The sequence below is a fragment of the Strix aluco genome, chromosome 5, assembly GCF_031877795.1.
Source record: "Strix aluco isolate bStrAlu1 chromosome 5, bStrAlu1.hap1, whole genome shotgun sequence".
Lineage (NCBI taxonomy): Eukaryota > Metazoa > Chordata > Aves > Strigiformes > Strigidae > Strix > Strix aluco.
Window position 1 is genome coordinate 45,369,089 of NC_133935.1, and position 22,148 is coordinate 45,391,236.

The 22,148-nt window shown below is 36.4% G+C and overlaps 1 protein-coding gene across 2 annotated transcripts in view; it reads right to left on the reverse strand.

Moving 5' to 3' along the window:
• Window positions 1–22,148, reverse strand: part of NAV3 (neuron navigator 3) — a 562,960-nt gene that overhangs the window by 396,037 nt on the left and 144,775 nt on the right. Inside the window, exon 2 of one of the 2 annotated variants that reach the window (XM_074827171.1) lies at window positions 20,535–20,938. In XM_074827171.1, the coding sequence (XP_074683272.1) occupies window positions 20,535–20,606 (72 nt within the window). In that variant the 5' untranslated portion in view covers window positions 20,607–20,938. Of the gene's footprint in view, window positions 1–20,534; window positions 20,949–22,148 lie in introns of those variants that run through there. The other variant, XM_074827169.1, reaches the window with a different exon arrangement.

The window sequence follows — 22,148 nt, forward strand, 5'->3', positions numbered from 1 at the left end:
TGTTCTTTATATTAATTTATTTATTTTTCAGGTCTGATGATAGAATTGTTTCCAAAGAGTACATTTAAATTAAATCTAAAAACTTGTACTGTATTAAGCACACCCACCACTACCAGTGGAAGCACAGTTATGCTGAAAGACTTTGACTTCTATATCTTACTGCAGTATTAAAGAAAGAAATACTACACAGATTTACATATACACACACAACTTTAAGTGTATATATGCATAAATATATAAATGTACAGTGATAACAGAATAAAACAACAAATGGTTATCACAAACCTGTTAATGTTCAATTGGTATCCTTATTATAATTTTAATTATTTGGCCAGTACTATAGTAATTACTGCATTTACAAAGCGTTTTTGAATCTATACATTAATTTTCCAGAAAGATTAAATTAATATTTGTATGGCTGAAATTTTAATCTCTACTTCCATGTTTATCTCATTTTTAGTGAAGTTTAAAACATTAGATCAAAAAGGCTAACAGCAAAAAACAAAGAAACTAAAAAGGCAATCTTTCTTTTTCATTGAGACTCCAGCCACACATAAACAGATTAGGAGTATGGCAAAGAGATTGTTAACATCGTATCTTGGTTAGAAAGAGATGTTCCAGATTAATGCTTGTTGAAAATACAGATGAGTTTCAAATATAGTATAAAGCATGAAAAATTGAAAATTGGTAGTTAAATTCATTTAATGAAGGACAATTTGGACTAACTATCAAGACCCAGGGAAAAAATAACCTAAGAACATAAAACTCTTCTAAATCAAAAGACTGAATTTTGTGAAGAAAGATGAAAATAACATCTCTAGCTTAAAAATACCAAGTAAATTTATTTTGAATGCATGGAACCCACTCTCACTGCTATTTCTTAAATTCAGTTGGATCAGAAGCAAATCCTATTAAAATAGTTGAGTGTGCAAACATATCAATACCCTAGTTCTTTTGCTCAGATGTCAAAAACACTATTCTAAATGCTAGGAGCCTAAACTAGAAGGGTGTTTAAACGTCTCATTTCCCTTTTATTCTCTCCTTTCTTGGGACAGGAGTCAGGGGAACTACAAAAAGTACATGTATTTTAATTCAATAGCCATTTAGATAAATGATAATAAGCAATCTTTATACATACATGTGTATATACCTTCTTGACTGGGGAGGAGGGGAGAGGGGAAAGACAATATGAAAAACATAGAATCACCCAAAAGGTCCTTCAAAAATGCCCTCCCTTTGAACTTTTATATGGTACACGGACAGGATCTGTAATACTCGTGTTGATGTGTTCAGTTACAGTAGCAGCGCAAAGTAGCTGACCATATATGCTGAAAGGGCTAGAAATACTAAATACTACATGTTTCCATTGCTGTATTCAATGACAGTGCTTACTGACATTTTTGAAAGCAAAATGTAAAACGTTTTGGTCTTCTCCCATGATACTCACATCAATTGTACTTTGGGGGAAAAAGTTTTATACTCTACCTTGAAATTGAAAATGAAACATTTTTTTGTTTTAGCTTGTGTAACACCAACTGCAGAAAATAACTTCTGTAGATCACATTTTACTCTCAGTGGCATATGTGTGACTTAAAGGTCTTTACATGTTGACTTCAGCTGTTCTCAGATAACAGGCTCTTATCTTCCAGTGCAATCTCACAGATTTAGCTAAAGGCAAAGTTTCCTCAAAGCAATACCAACAATTCTACAGAGTACATTGATTTAGGAGCTACTGTACAATAATAGTCCTTAAGCCAAAACATTAAAGATGGTTTCATTTGTGTTTGTATTACCATAAATGATCGCAAAAGCTGTATAGTAGCCAAGATGCAGACACTTGCAATCAAGGCCAATAATAATGGCATCTCTGTCTCCTGCTACCAGGGCAGATTCTCTTACAAGCAGTTGACCATCAAAACTGTACTGTGATCTAACCTACAGAAGCTTTTTTCATTCTCATCAGCTCTGACCTCTTCTAAATTCAGCTTCACATGATTTGTTATTCAACATTATGACTTCATCTGCCAGCCTTTGTAACACAGAAAACATGGTAAGAATGATGTAAGAAACATTTACTGACAGAATTTGCTATGTGAATCCCAAGTCACCAAAATGCTTCCTTAAAGGAAATTGAATTAAGGCTTTTGAGACTACATGCTCCATAAACAAATCACAAGAGGAATAAGAAACTTTCATTAGAAACACCTACAAGATAATAATATAACTGATGTCAAGATGATTCTGCCTTGCTATATAGAAACTCTCACGCTGAGAACATAACAAAACTGGTACATTTTCCTATTAATTATAAAAATATCTTCTTCACTTGAATTTCTTTAAAATCTTCTATATGTGCTTTTAATTCAGGGATCATCTCCCTTCAAACACAAGAGCTGCCTATTCATGCAGGGAGAAGTTCATCAAACTTGTTGATATTCTAGCAGATGTCACTTTAATCATGGCAAAACGTCATGAGAATACAGGACAGTCATCAATCCACACCCTGTACTCTAGCAGATAAACGAAAAGATCCTTTTCAGTAGATTCAAATATGCTGTCTCTTCATAATATCTGAAAGTTTTCCTTCCCTCCTCCCCTCCCTGTTAGCTCAAGCATCTTATGGTTACTGGTTGCAAAGTCAGTAATGCCTAAAGTCCCCTGCATTTTTATTTCTCAAATTCCAAATACAGTCACCCCTTTGCAAGATGATTGAGACAATCCGTGCATTGAAAAGATACAGAGATATTGAGGAATCACAGACGTTGATTATAACTTCCCAATCTGCTCACATAGATTTTGGCCTGGTACACTGATTTCAGTGCAGAAATATTTTCTCCATATAATTTTTGGATGGTGACAAGCATGACGTAGTCTGGCTTTAAACTGGGGATACTAGATATTACTGTAACACAAACACTGCTGGAGTAATGCAAAAACCAAAAAAAGTAGTTAAGACTTTCTGTGTATTACCATTTTCTCCTTCAAAAAGTCTATTGCTGTATAATCATCAGCACGTATCCTCACTTAATCAGGGAAAAAGGAAGAGAAAAAATATTTTAATAGCATCTTGGCATTAACTAACAGCACTACAGTTAAACATGAAAGGCATCATGTCTAATTTAAATAAATATCCTTTAAGTACACTTATTTCTTTGGAAACAACAACAGAATATATTCTGTAATTGAAAGGGTTAATATTGAACCCTCACATGAAACCCTATCAAATATTTGTGCAACATAAAACAAAAAGGAAAAGTAGGAGCTAAGGAGGGTGTGTTTTTTTTAAAAAAAAAAAAAAAAAAGGAAACGAAAAAGAACATTAACTGTCACTTTCAATAAGCTACTTGTTTTAATTTACAAAACAAAGTAGAGGAAATGCCAAAAATATTGAGGCAAGCCTTTGGAATAGCCACATCAGTGGAAGTTATTCTGTCAAGAGCAAGTCTTGCGCACTGCAGCTTATCTTCCCCAGAGAAAGTCGGCATTTCTACTACATTACTTTGACCAAGTCTAAAAGAAGGTAGAGCTACACATGCACTAACACACACAAAATTATGTCATTCTGGAGCATTCGAAATCACTGACATAATTTTAATTGTCAAATTGTTCTAAACTAAAAATATGCTAGAACATATCCAGTTTATGGTTAGATTGATAACCTTCAAATATCACATTTTATTCAGAACATTTACAAGCATATGTATCTATGTGTAGTGGGCGTATATGTAATTACAAGTAAAAAGAAGGCATCTGGTATTGTAAAGCTCTTAAAGCAGACTAGTTGCTCAAAAGTATGCTGCTTACCTTTCTTTAGGCTGAACTTTTTTTAATTCAACCTAGGATTTGTATGTATGCAAGGAGTATCTACCACCATGGGACTTCCTGGCCCTGACTATAACTCCAAAGAGCGCCCTGAATATAAATTTCTATGAAATAACAATAATGCTAGTAATTACTTATTCTTCCCCAGGGCAGCTGCTGTCAAAGCCAAGAAAAAGACAGGCATTTGCATGTGGTATGCAAGTATCCAGCAGGTGCCTACCTGCAAAATGACAGCACATAGACAGAGAGATGGATCTGTGTTATAATGAATGAACCTGATCCATCTGTATTCTGTTAGTAGCAACAACAACAAAAAAACCCCACAAAATCCCAAAACATATTTTCTAAGCCTTAAAATAACTAATCTAAAAGTGAAACATTAGGTTGAAGGCCTAGTTTAACCAAGCACTGCATAGACATGGTATAAAAGGGAAGTCATTGCAACTTCATGGGGAGAAAGCACCAGGGGGGCTGGGGTGGGGTGTCTAGTGGAAAAAGAAGAAATTAAAAACAGGGAAAGAAAACAGAATGCAGTAACAAAAGGAGTCTAATACTCCTGGAGTGAGCAACAGTCAGCTGAACATTTGACAAGCTTAGGTCACAACTGTGATCATAATTACAGCAATTTCAAGGAGTTTGTGCTATGGTTGGGAGAATACAGGCACTGCTGATTTTCCCCATTCTGTCAGTGTCCACAGTCACACAAGGTACGGCACTGCACAAACTCAGAGGTGTTACTTTTAGCCCTATTATTCTAATTTTTCATTCATTCACCCATTGATTCTATGCGTAGAAAATATCTTTCTCTCCCTATTATATCTCTCTTCTCATCCTCTATGAAGGGCAAACCTTTTATTTGTCAAACTGAACCATCAGAATACTAAACAATGGGGATACTGGATACCAAATAAATAATGTAAGACAATATCAGCATTACAGGTTAAAATTAGTACTACAAGACCATTTATAGGCATCTATTATTCAAAAAATTAGTAAACTGCAAGGAAAGGCATTGCCTCTTAATACAATTTATTTCCTTTCACAACCCAGTCCTTTTAAAGATTCTACTCAAATCAGATAATCGATCACTTCCTTATTTGTGCCAAGACTATAAAAAAGGTAGAAGCTCATTTGAAAATTCCAGGTTGTAGATAAAGACATGAAATGCATGTTAAATTACAGTTTTTCTAGATTTTCATTTAAAGTAAGACAGTCTGTTCTTTTTCCCCTGATAATCTACAGCTTGATTTTCTTTTCAGGGGTCTTTAGAACGACACTGTCTGAAGAGTCTAATTTAATCCTTACTAGAAGTCAGCTTCATTAAACCGTAGAACAAATATTCTCATCTTCTACATTTATTTCCATATGAATGGAAACCTGGACACTTACAACTCACAAAAAAAAAACCCAACTCTGTGAAAGCAGAAAAAATTGACCTAACATTTGCATGTATCTGAAATTGCCAGAAATATTAATATGCCAGTGTATTTTCATGCAGAGAGTAATCTATAGCACTAAAGCTCTGAGGTTTACTGCATCTGGGTTTTCAAAACTAGCATGCAATGCATGCACACGTGAAAAATAAGGTAGCAGCTGATACTATATTGGTGGCATGAACTGTTTCAGGGTAATTTCAATCCTACTCAGAAGCTAAGTTTCTGCACTGCTAAAAGCTGATACTTTTATTAAAAGTTAATAAACATGATATAAAACAAGCATAATAATTTAAGCATCACAGAGTGGGAACCAAATAAAAATACTGTAAAAATAAAGTTTGATCTGATATTGAGAACATTAGGAATGATCATAGTTGCCTCTAAGGGCACAAACCCCATTATGCTACCCTGAACTTCATATAAGCACTTTTCCAGCAGTCTTTCCACACAAATTCTAAAAACAAATAAAAAATGTCATCTGTATAAATTTCTCATCTACCTTCCTCATCCTCCACCTAATAGTTGAGCTACCTTTGACTATAAAAAAAAAAAAAAAAAAGATAGGGTTTATAAGAGGAGGATGACTGGGAAAGCTGCTCCTCCTCTATCCTGCTGTCATCTACACTCTCCTTCTTCTTAAGACAAATTTAGTTGTTACTCACCAGGAGGTATGACCAGACAGATAGGCTGTAGGGTAACCACTAAATGGGGCACCCCAGAGCATACAAAGCACCTCGCAAGCAGTCTCTTCCACCAGCTCACAGAATTTGCAAGAAAGTTCCTAATACCCAGACCTACATCAACCCCTTCAGTTTAACTGAAAGGCCTTCTTTTGTGTCAAGGCAGGTTGGGTGTACTGTGGGTAAAAGCTGTGCAGTCTATCTTTAAAAGCATAAGCTGGGAAGCTCTGGAGACATAACAGCCAGTAGATCTGGAGAAATCTGTCCAATTTCCAGAAGCAGAGTGACTGTATGAGAAGTAATGCTTAAGTAAAATCCAAATATCATCCTGTGCCCGAGGTATCAGCTCAGCTTGCGTTTTCTGGTCATTCTGCTAAACAAGTCTGAATCTAAGCCACATTCAATGAAGAATTTTAAGGGCCTTTTTAAATGTTTTCTCCAAAAGAGTGTTTAATCCAAATGGTATTAGAGGTAATTCAAGCAATTCAATCCTTATCTGAAGAGTCAGTCTCATTTAGGGTCGTCATTTATATAAAATGTGATTTGGAAGAGTTTCAGTCTTTAAAAATCAACCTGCATATTACCTTAAAAACAAAGCCATGAAGGAACCCCCTTTGTAGTATTTGGATGTTTAGGTTGGGTTTTTTTTCATTATTAGGACTTTTTTTTCCACTCAAGTTAACTAATGCTCTCTGGCACAAGAGTGTGGACACCAATGGGCCTGCAGTGGTTTTGGCAAATTGACATGGCTTTGTCTGGCAAACTGAGTTTAGGCTTTTCTCAATAAGGTCAACAGCTACAGATATTTTTAATTTTAACTTTGAATGTGATCTCAAGGCCCAATTTTTGTCATGATCTGCATGCACATACAAAAAAAAAAATACATATATTGGTGGCTGATGGTGACTGTAATTCTCACCTGCTGTGAGTAGCCACATTTGGGTCTTTTTTTTTTTAAATTAAAAAAGATACCAATATTAATCACTTTTTCTTTAAAATTTTAGTAAAGACTTTTGCAAAAAGATGTTACATCAAAAATTGAAAGGCTCTACAGAAAGCCTGCCAAAAATCACTGGAAAGATTCCCACTGTTATCTAAGAGGCCTGGGTAATTACACCTTTAGAGTATAACTGTGAAGTATTTCAGTGTAAATCTAAACACAACCTTAATCATGAGATTGCCACCAATACTACACCTCTTAAAAAAATTAATGCACAGCTACTGTTTTGATTTTGAGAACTGGTTCATAGCGTAATCTACAAGAAAAAACATGATGTTACAATCATTCATGGCACATGCCTGGAGCACTTACCAGGATGCATTTGTAGATAAAGCAGCAAGATAGTCAGAGTGCAACTATAACAAATGCTTTCATGTCCCTTCAATCACCATGTATGGCATTAAAGGATAAAAATTTTAAACATCTTTAAAAACCTATAAAGAAAAAATATTCAAGTCTAAAAAGATTTTTTGCCATGGAGAACTCACAACCCTTTATTCATTTTCTTTATTTGAACCCTTCTGATTCAAGTGGTGTACTTCTAAGAATATTGTGTCCTAGACATATGCTGCAGTAAAGAAAGAAGGAAAAAGTAGAGTTCAGCATACTAAAAATATATTGTTTTACCCAGTGTCTCATGATAGGGAGAAACAAGTACTTTTTGAAAATATTAAATAGTAGTAAAGGATTCATTTTTCCCCCTTAATGAGGTTTCAGTTATTGTTTTATTAAGAAAAATCCTAGTAAAAAAGAGAGCATAAAAAGATACAAAATAAACAATTACATAGCACGCGCGTTCTGACTCCCACACAGGTTTCCCTGGGCAGCTCCCAGAGCAACCAGCCTCAGCCACAGAAACCTCTTTTACTGGGGAGGAAGATAAAAATTAAGACCAGCACCCCCTCAAATGTACACTCCACATTTCTTTATCTCCTCGGAAATTCTGTTGTTTCCCAAGACAAGCAGCACAACCCAAGCTGCAAATTTAACAGTTTAAAAATATGCAAGTGAACGTACCTTGGTAAAAAATTAATACCTGGAGAACACAACCTCTACTCTGTTATGCCAGCTGTTCTACTAACAAATGACAACTCCACCTTTCTTTCTAGCTGTGCCATAAACTGACATATCAAGATAACACAAGATTTTTGACAGATTAAATTTGCATTGGCCACAATTATTAAACACACATTGTGGAGGAATGGCTTTGCTTTAATAATTTGATCAACAGATAAGTAAAGGGCAAGAAAAAGGCTAACTACTGTCAAAGGTATTTTACATCTCTTTTTATGCTTAATAGTTTGCTTATAGCAATGCTAACCAGAAGTGAACAAAAACACTAAGGGAGAGAAGCAGAGAGTAAAGCAGAAGACATTCACTGTTTCTGCTTATGATGGGCTAAAATCAACTCTAAGAACTCCATAATCACTTTTTGGCACTTTTGAATTACAGATCCACTTAGGAATTTTGCTCTTGGGAACATCTTTGTTTATAACGTTTACATACCATTTTAGCTTATTACTGTTGAGCATGGGATAACATGGAATGTTGAAGCCTTTTTTGGCAAGAGATATAAATTAAATCTTGATGTAATGTTAACTCCTAACAGACAGCTTTGACTTAAAAGTGTTGTTTGCATGCATTTTATTATTTTTTGTATATATGGCAATTCTGCAAATCAGCTTCCATTACTGGTACATTTTTTAAGAAGGAAGCTCCTTTGGATTTTGAGCCAGAAAGCTCATTTTACACCAGGAATGATGCTACTCCAGAGCACGTTGTAACCAGCTCCATCTGCTTTCAGAAAAGAACAAAATCACAGTTATCTGAACCGGTACAGGAAAACATTCAGAAAATTCTATTGTTTTCTTCTAGTATCTCTTTATTCCATCTCCCCAACTGACCCATTTGCTCCTCTTGCAATGATTTCTTTAAATGACCATTTGGAAATACATGGGAAAAGTAAGTGGCATTGTAAGAAGTAGTCACGTGGCAGTTGACAATGACAAGAAAAGTGCCATCTACTTTAGTGGCCACCTAAATTGAATTAAAAATGTATGCCCCTCTCTAACGCACAGTCAAACAGGCTGCTGCAGTCCTGAGAGCATGTTTAGACTACTATGATAGAGAAAAATTGGGAAATTGGGAGAAAATATAGATACAACGCAGTAACAGCTAAGGCACTGTAAGTTTTTGGTGAGTGTGACAGAAAGGAAAAAGCCTGTGTATTCCTTTCTTTGTATACACAAAATTCTCCCTCCTCTCTCACACACTGTACAATTTAGTTCCTAAGTGATGGGTGGTTTTGTATAGGAGATCACATTCTACCAAGAAAAAGGCATATTCCACTCTTAGAGACTAAATACAAGAGCAGAATCAAGAAAAATTACAAGCAAACTGTAAGGTCTTTAAGCCAGAGTCTTTTTTATTGTGTTCCTACAGTAGCAGCTCAACTGTATCCTGATTCATGACCCCAACTCTGCTCCTCTGCCACAACACAAATAAATAGCCGTGAGTGCAGTGTATTTATTTTAAACACTAGGCAAATATATTTGACCTTCAATCTGAGGATCTTAATCTCTGAGAGAAATCAATGATCAAGGATTCAGAAGATTTTTTAATTTTACAGATGGATAAAACTGAGTTTAAGCCACTTCCCTGAGGATACAAAGAAAATTTACAAAGCTCTTTAGCATTTCTGTCTCAACCTTTACTTACATCATCCTTCCTAAAAGTGATACAGCAGCAACTGTAATATAACAATAGGCATATTTATATTAATAAGCTATTGCATAACACTTACAGATGATGTTTCACAAACCAAACTAAATAACCACCTTCCAGAATTTGGGCTTTAAAATTGAACTGCTGCCTGAACAGCATTAAAAATGACAGGTGTCTAAGGTAGTTACTGTTTAAGAAGTCAACATATTTAAAAAAAAAAAAAATTAAGAGAGATCACCATCAAGAAGTCAATATGTACCTCAATCACTACAAATCAAGTAGGAAATATCTTCAAGACATCAGAGCATGTTTTGTAGTAGCCATAGGTAAAAGCTGGTTTTCAATGATGCCCACCATTGGAGGCCACATTTATTATTGCTTTATGTATACTTTCTTGCATTCTAGAGGTTATGATGCTGAATCACTGTGTGTTTGTGTATTGTAGTCCCCTTTGGTTCTCATTTACGATGCCAACAATAAATCCAAAGTCACCTGACCTCCGCAATTGAGCCAAAAAGAACACCTGCTGGAAATTATCCCTTCCAAATGACAAATTACAGACACAGTGTTTATATCAGGCAATTTAAAAAAAAAAAAAAAATATTGGCAGCTTCCCCTAGTCCTTTTTTATTGGTACAATGCCTCCACCATACTTACGAATAACTACACCCTCTGTGAAGGACTTACCAGGCAACTTATTACTGGCATCAATTTAGGGACTCGGATAAAGAGGGACATTTACTCCCCCTGATCCATGTCAGATGACATGGGGACAAATAATACTTTAATTCTGTCTTTTCTATCGAGAACTAAGAACAACTGTCTTGTTTCTGACTGAGCTGGAGAACACTGACAGGCTCTATAAGAGGAAACAAGTGAACAGACAGATTTCTCACCAACAAAGTTTAAGAAAAGCAGATTTTTAAAAAAAAATAATCCCAATTTAAACAAAATAAAACTTTAAATCACAAAATTACTATAACTATTGTTTTAAAAGACTTAAGGGCCCTAGTTAGACAGGTGAGTCCTGTTCCAAGCACCGCACACACACACAGGATGCCAAAGACCATGAGCTAAGGATACTATTTTCCATAAAAATAAACAATTGGACTATGGAGAAAGCACAACATTTTAACAAATGGACACACTAGCAATTGTCCTATGCACCATTGTCCTTATTACATGTTTATAAGCAAGCACCCACTGGAAATGCTTGTACACACAAATATATGTGTAGATATGCATATTCACACACACAATGCACATATACTGGGAAAAAAAAAAAAAGGATGAACTGAGCTAATTTGAGCAAGGGGTAAGGAAAATGAAAACAAACGTGGAGGGCAACAAACATGCAGCAAGGATAGAAGAAACATGACAGGTAAGGAGAATACACCTGACAGAATGGAAAAAACAGCAACAACAACAAAAAGACAGGAGGAGCAGACAAAAAAAAAAAATACCAAGAGCCCAACTAATGAAGACAGACTGCTGACTTGAATTTCAACTACAGGTTTATTTTTCCTTCAAGAATAATAAACATTAAACTAAAACAACAGCTGCTTTGCTACATAGCTTCAGATAAAGCCCTGGATGCCAGGGGCTATCCCTTTCCCCGACAAAATCTACATTTGGTCACTCAAATAGAAGTGCCATTAAGGGAAATTTCTGTACCTGATACTGACAATTTTAGAAGACATCAAGGACTTTGAATATTAAAAATGTATGGATTTTGCATACAGCAGTACCTACTGAGATACAATTTTATTACATCTTAACAGGCTACAAGAGGAAAACAAATAAATTACAACATTCTCACATTCACTTTATTAACACTAAAGTATCCCAAAGTCTAAAAAAAAAACCAAACACCAAAAAACCCAACAGACACACACAGACCCCAAGTTAAAAAAAAAAAAAAAAAAAAGTACAAAACCACAAAACACACAGCTGTGAAATAGAGGAAACATACTGGATTAAACTCAGTAGATCTATCAACTTTTTCTTCTCTTCTAGCAAAGAAGCTTTACTCATTTATCTGCAGAAAACATACGGCATAACTATGTTAGTTTGTATATAGTTTGCACATACTTATGTATTCAAATCAAAACAGATATGTGTGTGCTTGTCAGTAACCAAATGTGAAAGAAAGTTAGTTTGCACTGAAAAGAAAATTATAACCATTTCCAGAGTTCTTCCCTGCCTTTACATTCTTTTGTACTTGAGTACTTGAGAAAAGCTAATACCAGTAACTAGGCATTAAAAAATAAAAATGAACCATCTCCCAGCAGTATTCTTTTATTGGGACACAGCATGAATGCACCCTGAAACTTCTGTTTAAGGTGTAACAAAGCCTAGTCTTCCATTCTGGTACAATACCCAGACTCCAGAGACTCACACTCAAGGGCTGCCTGCATTATGAAACTAATGTGATAAACTAATGCTACCTCAGCAATATACCTTGACTCTAATTCTACAGGCTTTGGGGTTTTTTCCCACATGCACTTCCTTTAGTAAGCATGCAAAAATCCTAGAAAACACAGGGCTAGGCTTTAAACTTTTCTGTGCATCATTTCTGCATTTGTAACAAGCTTTGTCAACCCTTTTTCATTCCCTCTATTCAGAGTGCATATTTGCATACTGTATCTAGGAAAACAAGATCTGGCTTAATTTGGGACTATTAATTGTTGTTGGTAATCAGTCAATGATTCTACCAGATGTTTCTATTCAGAAGCTAAAAGCCACAATACCAGACAGAGTTGTCCTCTCATATGTCGCTTAAGGCTAGACCTATCTAGAATGAGTTTAAAAGGTTATTAAATCTGCTTTATAAGCAGGCATACAACACAGTCTCAGAAGAGACTTCTTGATTTATTATACACAAAATGCAGTATTAAAAAGGTCTTTATATCCCTCCCACAAAGGCACACTGCAGTACAGTCCCTCACTGGTTTATTTCTTCTGATACAGCAGCAGCAGCAGATGCTTCTCCTTCCAATTTCAACTATTAAGAGTTCCAGGGGAATTACAGATGCAAATAGGTAGGACTTCCATCCACAACACATAGTTTCAACTGCACCTGTAATGCTTTACTTGTAGTGCAAGAATGCAGAGATAACCAGAAAGAGGCAGAGTCCTTGACCTGAGTTTAGGATGCAGTTAAAATCTCAAGGTAACAATACATAATGATTTAGAGAAACCAGCCCAACACACACGCAGTAAAAACAGCAACAAAAAGTCTTCCCAACTACTTCATAAGCCCAGCAGTGCCTTTCACTTAGCATGAAAGTAGAATTTTAAAAACAGAAAAAAGTGTCTTTAGTTACATCTGTATCAGAACTGATCTAGTTATGTTTCAGTCTTTCAGACAAATAACTTTAGTCTAGAACTGGTGTAAGCAGGAGGCTGAGATCATTTTTACTTACCCTTCCCAACATTTTGAGAGGATTCCTGGCTATACATTTTTTAGTCTTTGTTGTACACAGCCTGTTCAGAGTAGAAAAAAATCCCATGGAAAGTTCAAAATTTAAGGGAAGTGAGACAATAAAATAGGTCTTTACCCCGAATGCAGACTTTAATAATACAGGATCATCCATAGGATTTAAAGTCAGCAAGCAGGATAGTTGACTCCTAATGCACTCATTATGGGACCATCCTTATTTCAAAGATCAGATTTCAAACTGCAAAAACCTCAGAAGGCCTTTTCAAAGGTAATGATCTTCGTGACCTAGGCTGATAAAAACCCCAAAACAATGTCACAGTGCAAGATCATCTAGAAGCTTCAGTTCAGATTCTCCAAGGTACAGTGCTCTGTGCAACCGCTTTTCAAACTTGTGCTCCTTCTTAGAAGGGAAAAGACAGGTCATGGTTGCATATTATTTCAGGAGCCCAACCCTTTCTTAATTTGCATTTCATCCACAAAGTACAGCACATTTTCCCAGATGACAACTTCAAGACAAAAGCAGATAAATATTATTCTGTAACACTTTTAAAAAATAATAACAGTAATAGCAGGAAAACAACAAATAACAATTACAGAAATTTCCTTATTTTGCAATGCCACTGCAGAGAAACAACAACAAAGCAAGCCATGTGATTTTATTTACTAATTTAGCTATTTATTATCACTTAAATTGTTCTTTGTCCTGAGGCTAACAAGAGCTTTCTTTGAAAAAGCTAGGAGCAACAGCAGTCAAAAAACAGATTTATGGTAGAAAGCTTCTTTTCCTTTATACTTGACAAATGAAAACCTTACAGATAATTTCTAACCATCAAGGTATCCTAGAGCAAACTGTATAATCATGAGATAATACCTCCACAAATTTCACTGGTTTCTGCTTCTTAGACATTGTATCTTATTCCAAGTTAGATAAGACCATCTGAGACAAGATGCTTAAATCTACCTTTGCATATGTACTAACAGCAATGTAATTGGTAGAAATGGGAAATTGTGCCTTTAGTAGTAAGTGAAGACCAAGGCCAGTAAGTAATAGTATGATGGGGTTTTTTTACTGCGGGGGGGAGGGGTGTACGGGGGATGGCACGGGACACAGAGCAGGGCAAGAGTAACCAACCCAAATGAAAAGCTGCCTTCTTCCTCTCACTGTACTCTGTACTGCATATCCAAAATCATGTTGTATATGTACATACAAAATAGTATTCATTTCAGCTATCTGATTACGCAAAAATCTGCCAGCACAAACAACTGCAAAGCAGCTGAGCTCCTTCCAGGCAGTGGTGACATCCCGCACAACTTTTACCTGGTATTCTTAAACAAGTTTTATTCAGTTATCAGTCATGCATTAACAGCAACAGCTTAAAGATAACATTGAGTGGGAAGAAAAGCAATCAGGTAAGAAACCAAGGCCTACTACTGAAATGTAAGATACAGCTAGCCAGTATCTTTTTAAGAAAATAATTAATCAGTATTTAATTTCTCAGCTGTTTTAGTGTAGCACAGGGTCAAAATATTGCTCTGTAATTGAGACTTTGTTGCAGGTAGTAGCTTCAGGGAGGCAAAGAAAAAGAAAAAGCATAAAAAAAAATATGTACTACCTTATTTACATCATGGTTCTCTAATAGGAGGAAAAACCCCTGTAAACATGTAGCAGAGGACATGAATTCACATTATGAATTATTAAATATGGGTTTCATATTTCATAAAATGATATTTAACACCATTTATTTAGCCAGTAAAGATTGATTTTTTTTTTTTTTTTTTTTAATAGGAACAACTGCACTAGCAGAGCACACAGAACAATTTCAGCAAGCGAGAGGAGTCAGGTGGTGGGGCCCCAGGGAGGTTTGACAGAGAGGGAAATAATTCAAGTCTTTCTGGCATAAATTTTGAAACAGAAAACTCGTGGAGTGTGGAAGGAGACAGCTTAAGGGAAAGATGGAGGTAATATATGACAGGATGATATAGCAAAGAGTTTGGAAAGCAACTGTAGTTTTATTCCCACAGACCATTTTTTGTCAGCTGGGTGGGCTCTTCCTATCTGCCTAATTCAAAGGTATTGAAATAAAAACAACAGCAAAACAGAAACAGAACAAACATCTCTCCTCAGCCCTGAAGATTCTTCACTAAGCCCTTGCCTCAATATTTTTGGTTAAAACACTGAATGTATGTCCTAAAAAAAACCCAACCCTGCCAGCTGTTGAGAGATGACGGATGATAGTGAACATTGAGTTTAAGGAGTCTCTGACTCTTCACTAGACCTTCAGATCTCCAGTTGTTTGCAAAGCATCCTCTGACAGAGACACAGACGGGCAGATGGACAAAAATGCACAGAACACACACACACATATATATATGCATATATGTGTAGGAGGGACTGTGGTGGGGGGAGGGAGAGAAAGCTCAAAGCTGCCTCAGAGGGAGAAGTAAAAACAGGATGGGAGAAATCCACTTTTTTGTTGAGAAAACAAGCAACATCATCCAGATCCTAGGTCCCCAAATAAAAACGATCTATTAAATAAGAATAGCAACATCCCTGACCTACACAATATTTAATGCCATTATTTTTAAAAACAGTCATTGGGTGACTACAGCTTTAGTCATAAAAATGAGAACTGAGATGTTAAAATGGGGAGCACAGACACAGCAGTATGAGCATGTTTGTGAGAACAAATTGTGCTCCTGGCGCACCTGCCTCGTGATGACAACATTTGATTTTCCCGAAATGTTCTTCCATGTGCTGAGTATCAACTAAAATGAAGCAGGCAGGGATCGAGGAAAAGTGTGATGTACATGCTGATTACCCCCAATTTCATCTGTCCCTTCTAAACCTTCTATCTTGATTTGATTTTTAAAGGATAGCATGTCAAGACTGCATAATGTTTTTGAGAGTAAATTACTATTTTACCCTATCAGGCAAAACCTGACTGATTATTGGACACTTAGTGAATCTCCAAATGGCTGCTGGGGAGACCAGCAAAACATCCAACAGTAGACAGAGGTTGTTTGGTATTCCTGCTTCCTAATTATATTTAATCATTGCCCAGTAATAGAGTCTTGGTTGTCTATTAAAAATACCTCTGAGTTCAGTGTCTCATCTGCCTACAAAAAGAGAGACTGAACAAAATAATGCAATTTGTTCTGAAAGCAACTGAGATCCTTGCACTTTTCTCATATTAAACTCTAAAATATATATTCGGGGTGGTGAAGTACTGAAAACTTGCCTTCATTTTCATTTCGTTTGGATCAGCCTGTAAGCAGAAGGACCAAGGTCTTCGGTCGGGAGACTTTAAAAAGAAAATGTGATGAAAAACTATCCCTGTGATCATCGCAAGCGTTCTGGGTGTGCAGAAATCCAAGCCGTGTATTAGTGGTGTCAGCAGAGGTGCAAAGGTTCCTCTTTTGGAAACTAGCAATTCTGCAAGAATGTCATTGCTACTGTATTCTGCACAATGGGTTTCAAGTCTAGGTGCACATCTTTTGGTGTGAGTCAGGATAGGGACTCAGTGGGCTTGTCTGAAACACCCTAGACATTCTGGAACAGAAAGCAGTAAATGAGTTAGCAGACAAAGCAGATATGCCAAACCTTTAGGGGACAGAGAACTATTGTTACTGGGAAGCATTTTGTACATTACTATAAGTCCTGAAACAATTTTATTGGTTTACACAGGGTCAACTACATAAATGATACTTGAGGATTTGCAATCTGTGTTATTTGACTGCGTGTTGCCTCACACACGTCTGTACACCCACGGTGAAGCGCACTCTCATGCTCCCAGCCCCAGCATCCAGACTTTAACAAGGCCACAGCTGCAGTATCATTCAAAGGGTTGGCTGTGCCTGCCTGCAGCAAGCAGGTGTTTTTCCAAGATACCAAGTAACCTGGATAGTCTGTCAAAGAAGTGGCCACAATGGGACTTTCTGGTGGGGGGAAACAATAAATTAAATGACTGGAATAGTCGGGAGATTTTGGATGTGTATTTTATGGATTTGACTAGCATAAACCATGCATGTGGCAGCAGATTACAAATTTTTATGTTGAGTTTGAAAACAGAACCACCCTGCTGAATGATGAAATACAGATAGATAAGGCAGTCTTCTCTGGGTTTTGAAATGCTTATTTGCAGCAAGTTGCCTATAGAAACCCATTAGTCAAACTGCTAGATCATAGCGCTCTCTACCATTTGCCATGTGCTAAAATCATGAGCCCGCACACCATACTGTAAGCAGGGATACATGCATTTGCTACTTACTGGCATTTATGTCCTCAAGTCTTGAATATTATCATGCTTTTTAAATAAGAAATTATAGTATGCTGCGGGAATGGCAAACAGATGCAGAAGCACAGCATTTAACCTGAAATCTCTACATGGATGGAGGTGTATGCTTGGCACATCCAGCTTGGAAGAAGGAAGGACATGTTTTAGACAGAGATACCATCAGCACACAGTCCTCAAGCAGATAAAGCTGATGGACATTCCAGAACTGCCAATTTCAGCTCATTACTAATTTCCTGAGTCTTTGCACCCAGCTAGAAAAATGTGTAGATGGTAGTCCTATGCCTGTTTTCTGTAAAAGGTCAAATTATTTTATTAAAATGATCTTTCTAAAATATTTTTCCTCTCTGCACTGCCTTCTGTTAGCCTGCCTCCCTCCTTTCCCCAACACTTCAATGACAGAAATTGGACTGCTGCTTCCACACAGCTATCAAAGGCTCTCACTTTGTGCCTGAGCCTCATTTTGTACTCAAGAGGGTCAAACACCTGAGTATCAGCCCAGAGACACCGGTCTGTCCCACAAACACACACAATTTCCAGAAATCAATAAAACTGTCATTGCATCTTGCAGCTACAGAAAGGCTAAGGAGCTTGATAGTTCTGCAGCCTTAAAAGGAGTATGCACCTATTTAAAATGCAGGTAATAGCATTTGATAAGGAGCATATCTGAGTGTCCTACAGACATGATAGGTCATATACTAACAACATGAAAGTTATATAAACATAGTTGTTTGGGCCCAAATCCAGATCATAGGAAAGTAACTATATAGCATGTATATAGTATAGCTATGAAATTATTAGAAAAGATAAACACCAATGCCCAGTCTGCATTTTTAAAACTACCTGAGAAGTTTTATATCCTTAGTTATCATGGAGCTTTTTCTCCATCTGATTTCTTTCCCAAATTCCCCATCCAGAAAACAGTCCAGTGACAATATATTCTGCAGCAACACAACAGTTGAGTCTTCCCAGAAGACAGTATTTTTCATTAATTTATAGAACATGAGCTATGCAATAGATTCAGCTTGACTTCTGCCTGGTCTCATCCAGGTAGAGCACCACCAAGGCATCCATGTCAGCCAGTGAGTCAGCCAATATTTCCTGAAGCGGTCCATTTTTATTTCACTCACTTCTAGCTAACGTATTTCAAAATTTGCTTTACAACCAATACAGCATAAAGAGATAGCCAAATTACTACTACTTCTTATGTTTCCCCATCACTTTTAAAGCCTTATTTTATTAAAATATTAGCCTTCTATAATGAACTCAATACTAGCATATCAATAATACTAAATTACTAATAAGGATCCCTGAATGTAATGAAAACTAACCAGATTTCTGTTTATTATTATCACATTTACTTCTTCAGCATCAACCACACCACAGGAGCAGAGTCTTTTAGCAGCTACAGAGCCTTCCATGGTTGTTGCATAGTTCTACAGTTGGATAAAATATCCAGACTGGCTCAAAGAAAACATTTGACCTTGAGGTACAACAGATCCTCTTTGAAACAAACTTTCTCCTCCTAAGCAATCAGAGTTAGTCTCTAGAAGTGAATCTGCAGGTATTAGACATGAAGGGAAAAAAATCCTTTTGAAATAAGAAGGGGGGTTGGGGGAAGAAGGGACTTGAGCATACTCAATTCCAGATCAGATAATAATGGTTCAGAAAACAGTTCACCAGATGGTGAGATTAATGCTAACATTTCTCAGCTTTTCTTTTGTGTCACAGAAGGGTGGGAATTATGAGGAGTTGGAGAAAGTCCCATGCTCTAAACCAGTTATATCCTATCACATACCTCTGTGTCTTTTCCATTACAAAAAACCCACTGAAAGGCTGAATATGTTTTCTCAATATTTTCATCACATATGTTATCATGGTATATTTCCTGCAATTCTTGCATTTTAAAGAATTATTGGCTGTGACCAAATGACTTAGATTAACACATACATATTTCAGAGGCACTAAAACCAAGTGTTTGATTTTCTAGGTCAAAATTGCTTCATTTACATTGCCCTTAAATTCCCCCAATTTCTAATTTTCCCAAACAAGATCAAAATTATTTAAAAAAATCAACCAGCAGCTTTCATACCAAAATTTGAAGAAAGACCCAATCCAGCAGAATTTATTATAATAAGCCTGTGTAACAACAAAGTACATAACCTGCACTCTAATACATGATTTGGACATTAACAGCCCCACTGAACCTATGCAGTAATTCAAAGAAGCCAGTAAATCTCATTTTAAGGCCTAGTACAAAGCACACCACAGCCACAAAACACTACACCAGAATGCACTCTCTCTGCTAGCTGCCATTCGGTGCAGACATTACATTAGAGCCCAGGCACAAAACGTATTACAGGGTTTTGAACTTCTAATGAACTGGAGATTTTAAAAACAAACAAACAAACAAAAAAAACCCCACCAAACCAAACAACCCTTTTTTCAGGAAAAATCTATGAATATAATATCAAAAGACCAAGAAAGCATGGGAAAATAGAAGAAAAGCCCAAAGATAAAAGAATGAAATTGAGGTTTATGAAATAAGCATTAGAAAAGTTTCCAGACCATAGTATGAGTAAGTAAAAGAGATGAACTGGGAAGGTGAGCCTTTTGGGACAGTCTGTTGCAGAAGTGGGATTTCCAAAAGGATTTCCCATATTGTGGAAGCATAAATTTACATGCTTAAACTGCCTTGGGTACTGAACGGTAGAACTTGAACAACAACAAATTATGAGAAAACCAAATTATACAGAACTGCTGGTAGAATACAATGGGAAGATTCTATCTACACATCCACTGTAAAAGACAAAGATCTCAAACAGCCTCAGACTGTCAGATACTTACTTCGGATCAGCAGGTCTCCACCATGAACTCAGCACTGATAGTGAGTTTAGGTTTTGCCAAGCAATTTGCTAGACAAATTCAGGGAGCTTTTGACACAAAATTACCAGACAATCAAGCAGTATTAGAAAGCAAATTACTAGATGATGAAGAAATTGAATCCTATAACAGCAGTGTGTGAGCACAGAAGACTACTTCATCCTCAAAAGCACATTGATTTCCAGTTTACTAAAAATCGTCAGAGAGTTTGCAAGTGGTTCAAATATAATTAAGTATAAATAAAAATAATCTTACCTTCTTTTGATCTTCTAGTTTATGACTTACTGGATTCCTTCCATGTTTGTTCATCTCTGAAGATAAATCCATCACATTCACTCCTTGCCCTTCAAAATGAAATCGGTTCAGCAATACAGCAAACTAATCCAAAAAACAGGGGCTACAAACACAGAGACATGGTGTTTTTTCCATCACACACCATCTCTGAACATCAATGACTTGGAGAAATGACTAAGAAACCCATTGATTGAGCTGAGAAAAACTTTGCAGTTCACTCTTGGGATTTTCCAAATCACCATAGCGTTTTAGAAAGCTGATGCTTAAGAAGAGAAATATTCATCCACTGCTTTTCACTCCAACTGCTATCTGTATCTTTCTTCACAGGTTTCCATTTTACAGAAGGTTACATCCTGACTGTGAACCTGTTGAGAAAAAAAAAAAAAGTCAAGATGGATTTGCAGTTTACTGTCACTATTTGTAACTGATTATCAGTCTTCCTCAGGTGTGTGCGGGTTGGTTTGTTTGTTTGTCTGGGTGGTTTAGGGTTTTTTAAATTTTTTTTAAGTAACTAATACTGGTTTTGATTTAATACTTGGCAGGATGAACCTATGCATGATTAAACTCATCCCCCTCTACATCAAGGTGGGCACACAGAGTATTCATTGAGAACAGCTAGTGAATTCCAGCTACAGACATCAAGGAAAAGTTAAAGGAAAGAGAAGAACAAAGACTGTTTGATTAAAGGAAGCATTGATGAAAATTTTTCATCATCATCATATAATTCCTACTCAGTGCCTTCAAAAAATAATAGCCAGTATAACACTGACAGCATCAGACAGGGAAAACCTGTAGTCAGAATACTAAGTCCTACCCAATATGACAACTTAAAAAAAAAAGAACATCTCCCACCCAAAAGTTCTCTTGAAGGCTGCAAATGGCAGCGGGAAACAAAACAAAACAAAACCACTATAAATGAGATTTGCTTGCCAGAAAGTTAAAGTTCTGCTAACACCAAGAGAAAGAGCTAATGTCTCTTCTGTCATTTTTGACAATAAAATTATAGAATATTCATGCCTTCAGCGTAATTGAAAGCCATTTGTGTTTAAACTGAATTAACTGAGTAGATGAAGCCCACATAAAAATAATTTGAATGTCATTTCAATTCATTTTAAATGCATAATGTTCACAACATGCCTTCAGTAATGTATATAGAATAAGAAATATGTCTAGATAGCGTATTGAATGGTACATGCTAGGTCATGCAGTCTGTCTCTAACAAAATAACATTGAAAAGGTTATTTTCACTTAACAAAATAAATAAATCCAAAATTCAGTGGAGTCATTACCAATATTACTTTCAGCTTAAACTGTCATTATCAGACTGAAAGTGCAAGTGTTACTCTACTGATTTATATTTATGCCAAAACCAGTAAACCTGATGGCTGAAGTTTACTTCCAAAGAAATAAATCCCTATTTAGGCATCCGCGGGTTGTTTTGCATCTTTTTTGCCCCCCTAGGTGCCTATCCTGAGGTTGAGAAACAAAGACTGTGAACTGAGAGTCAAGTCTGACAGCTATTTCTCGGAGGATCTGAACTAACCTTCTGTATTTGCAATGGAAGCCACTTGTGCT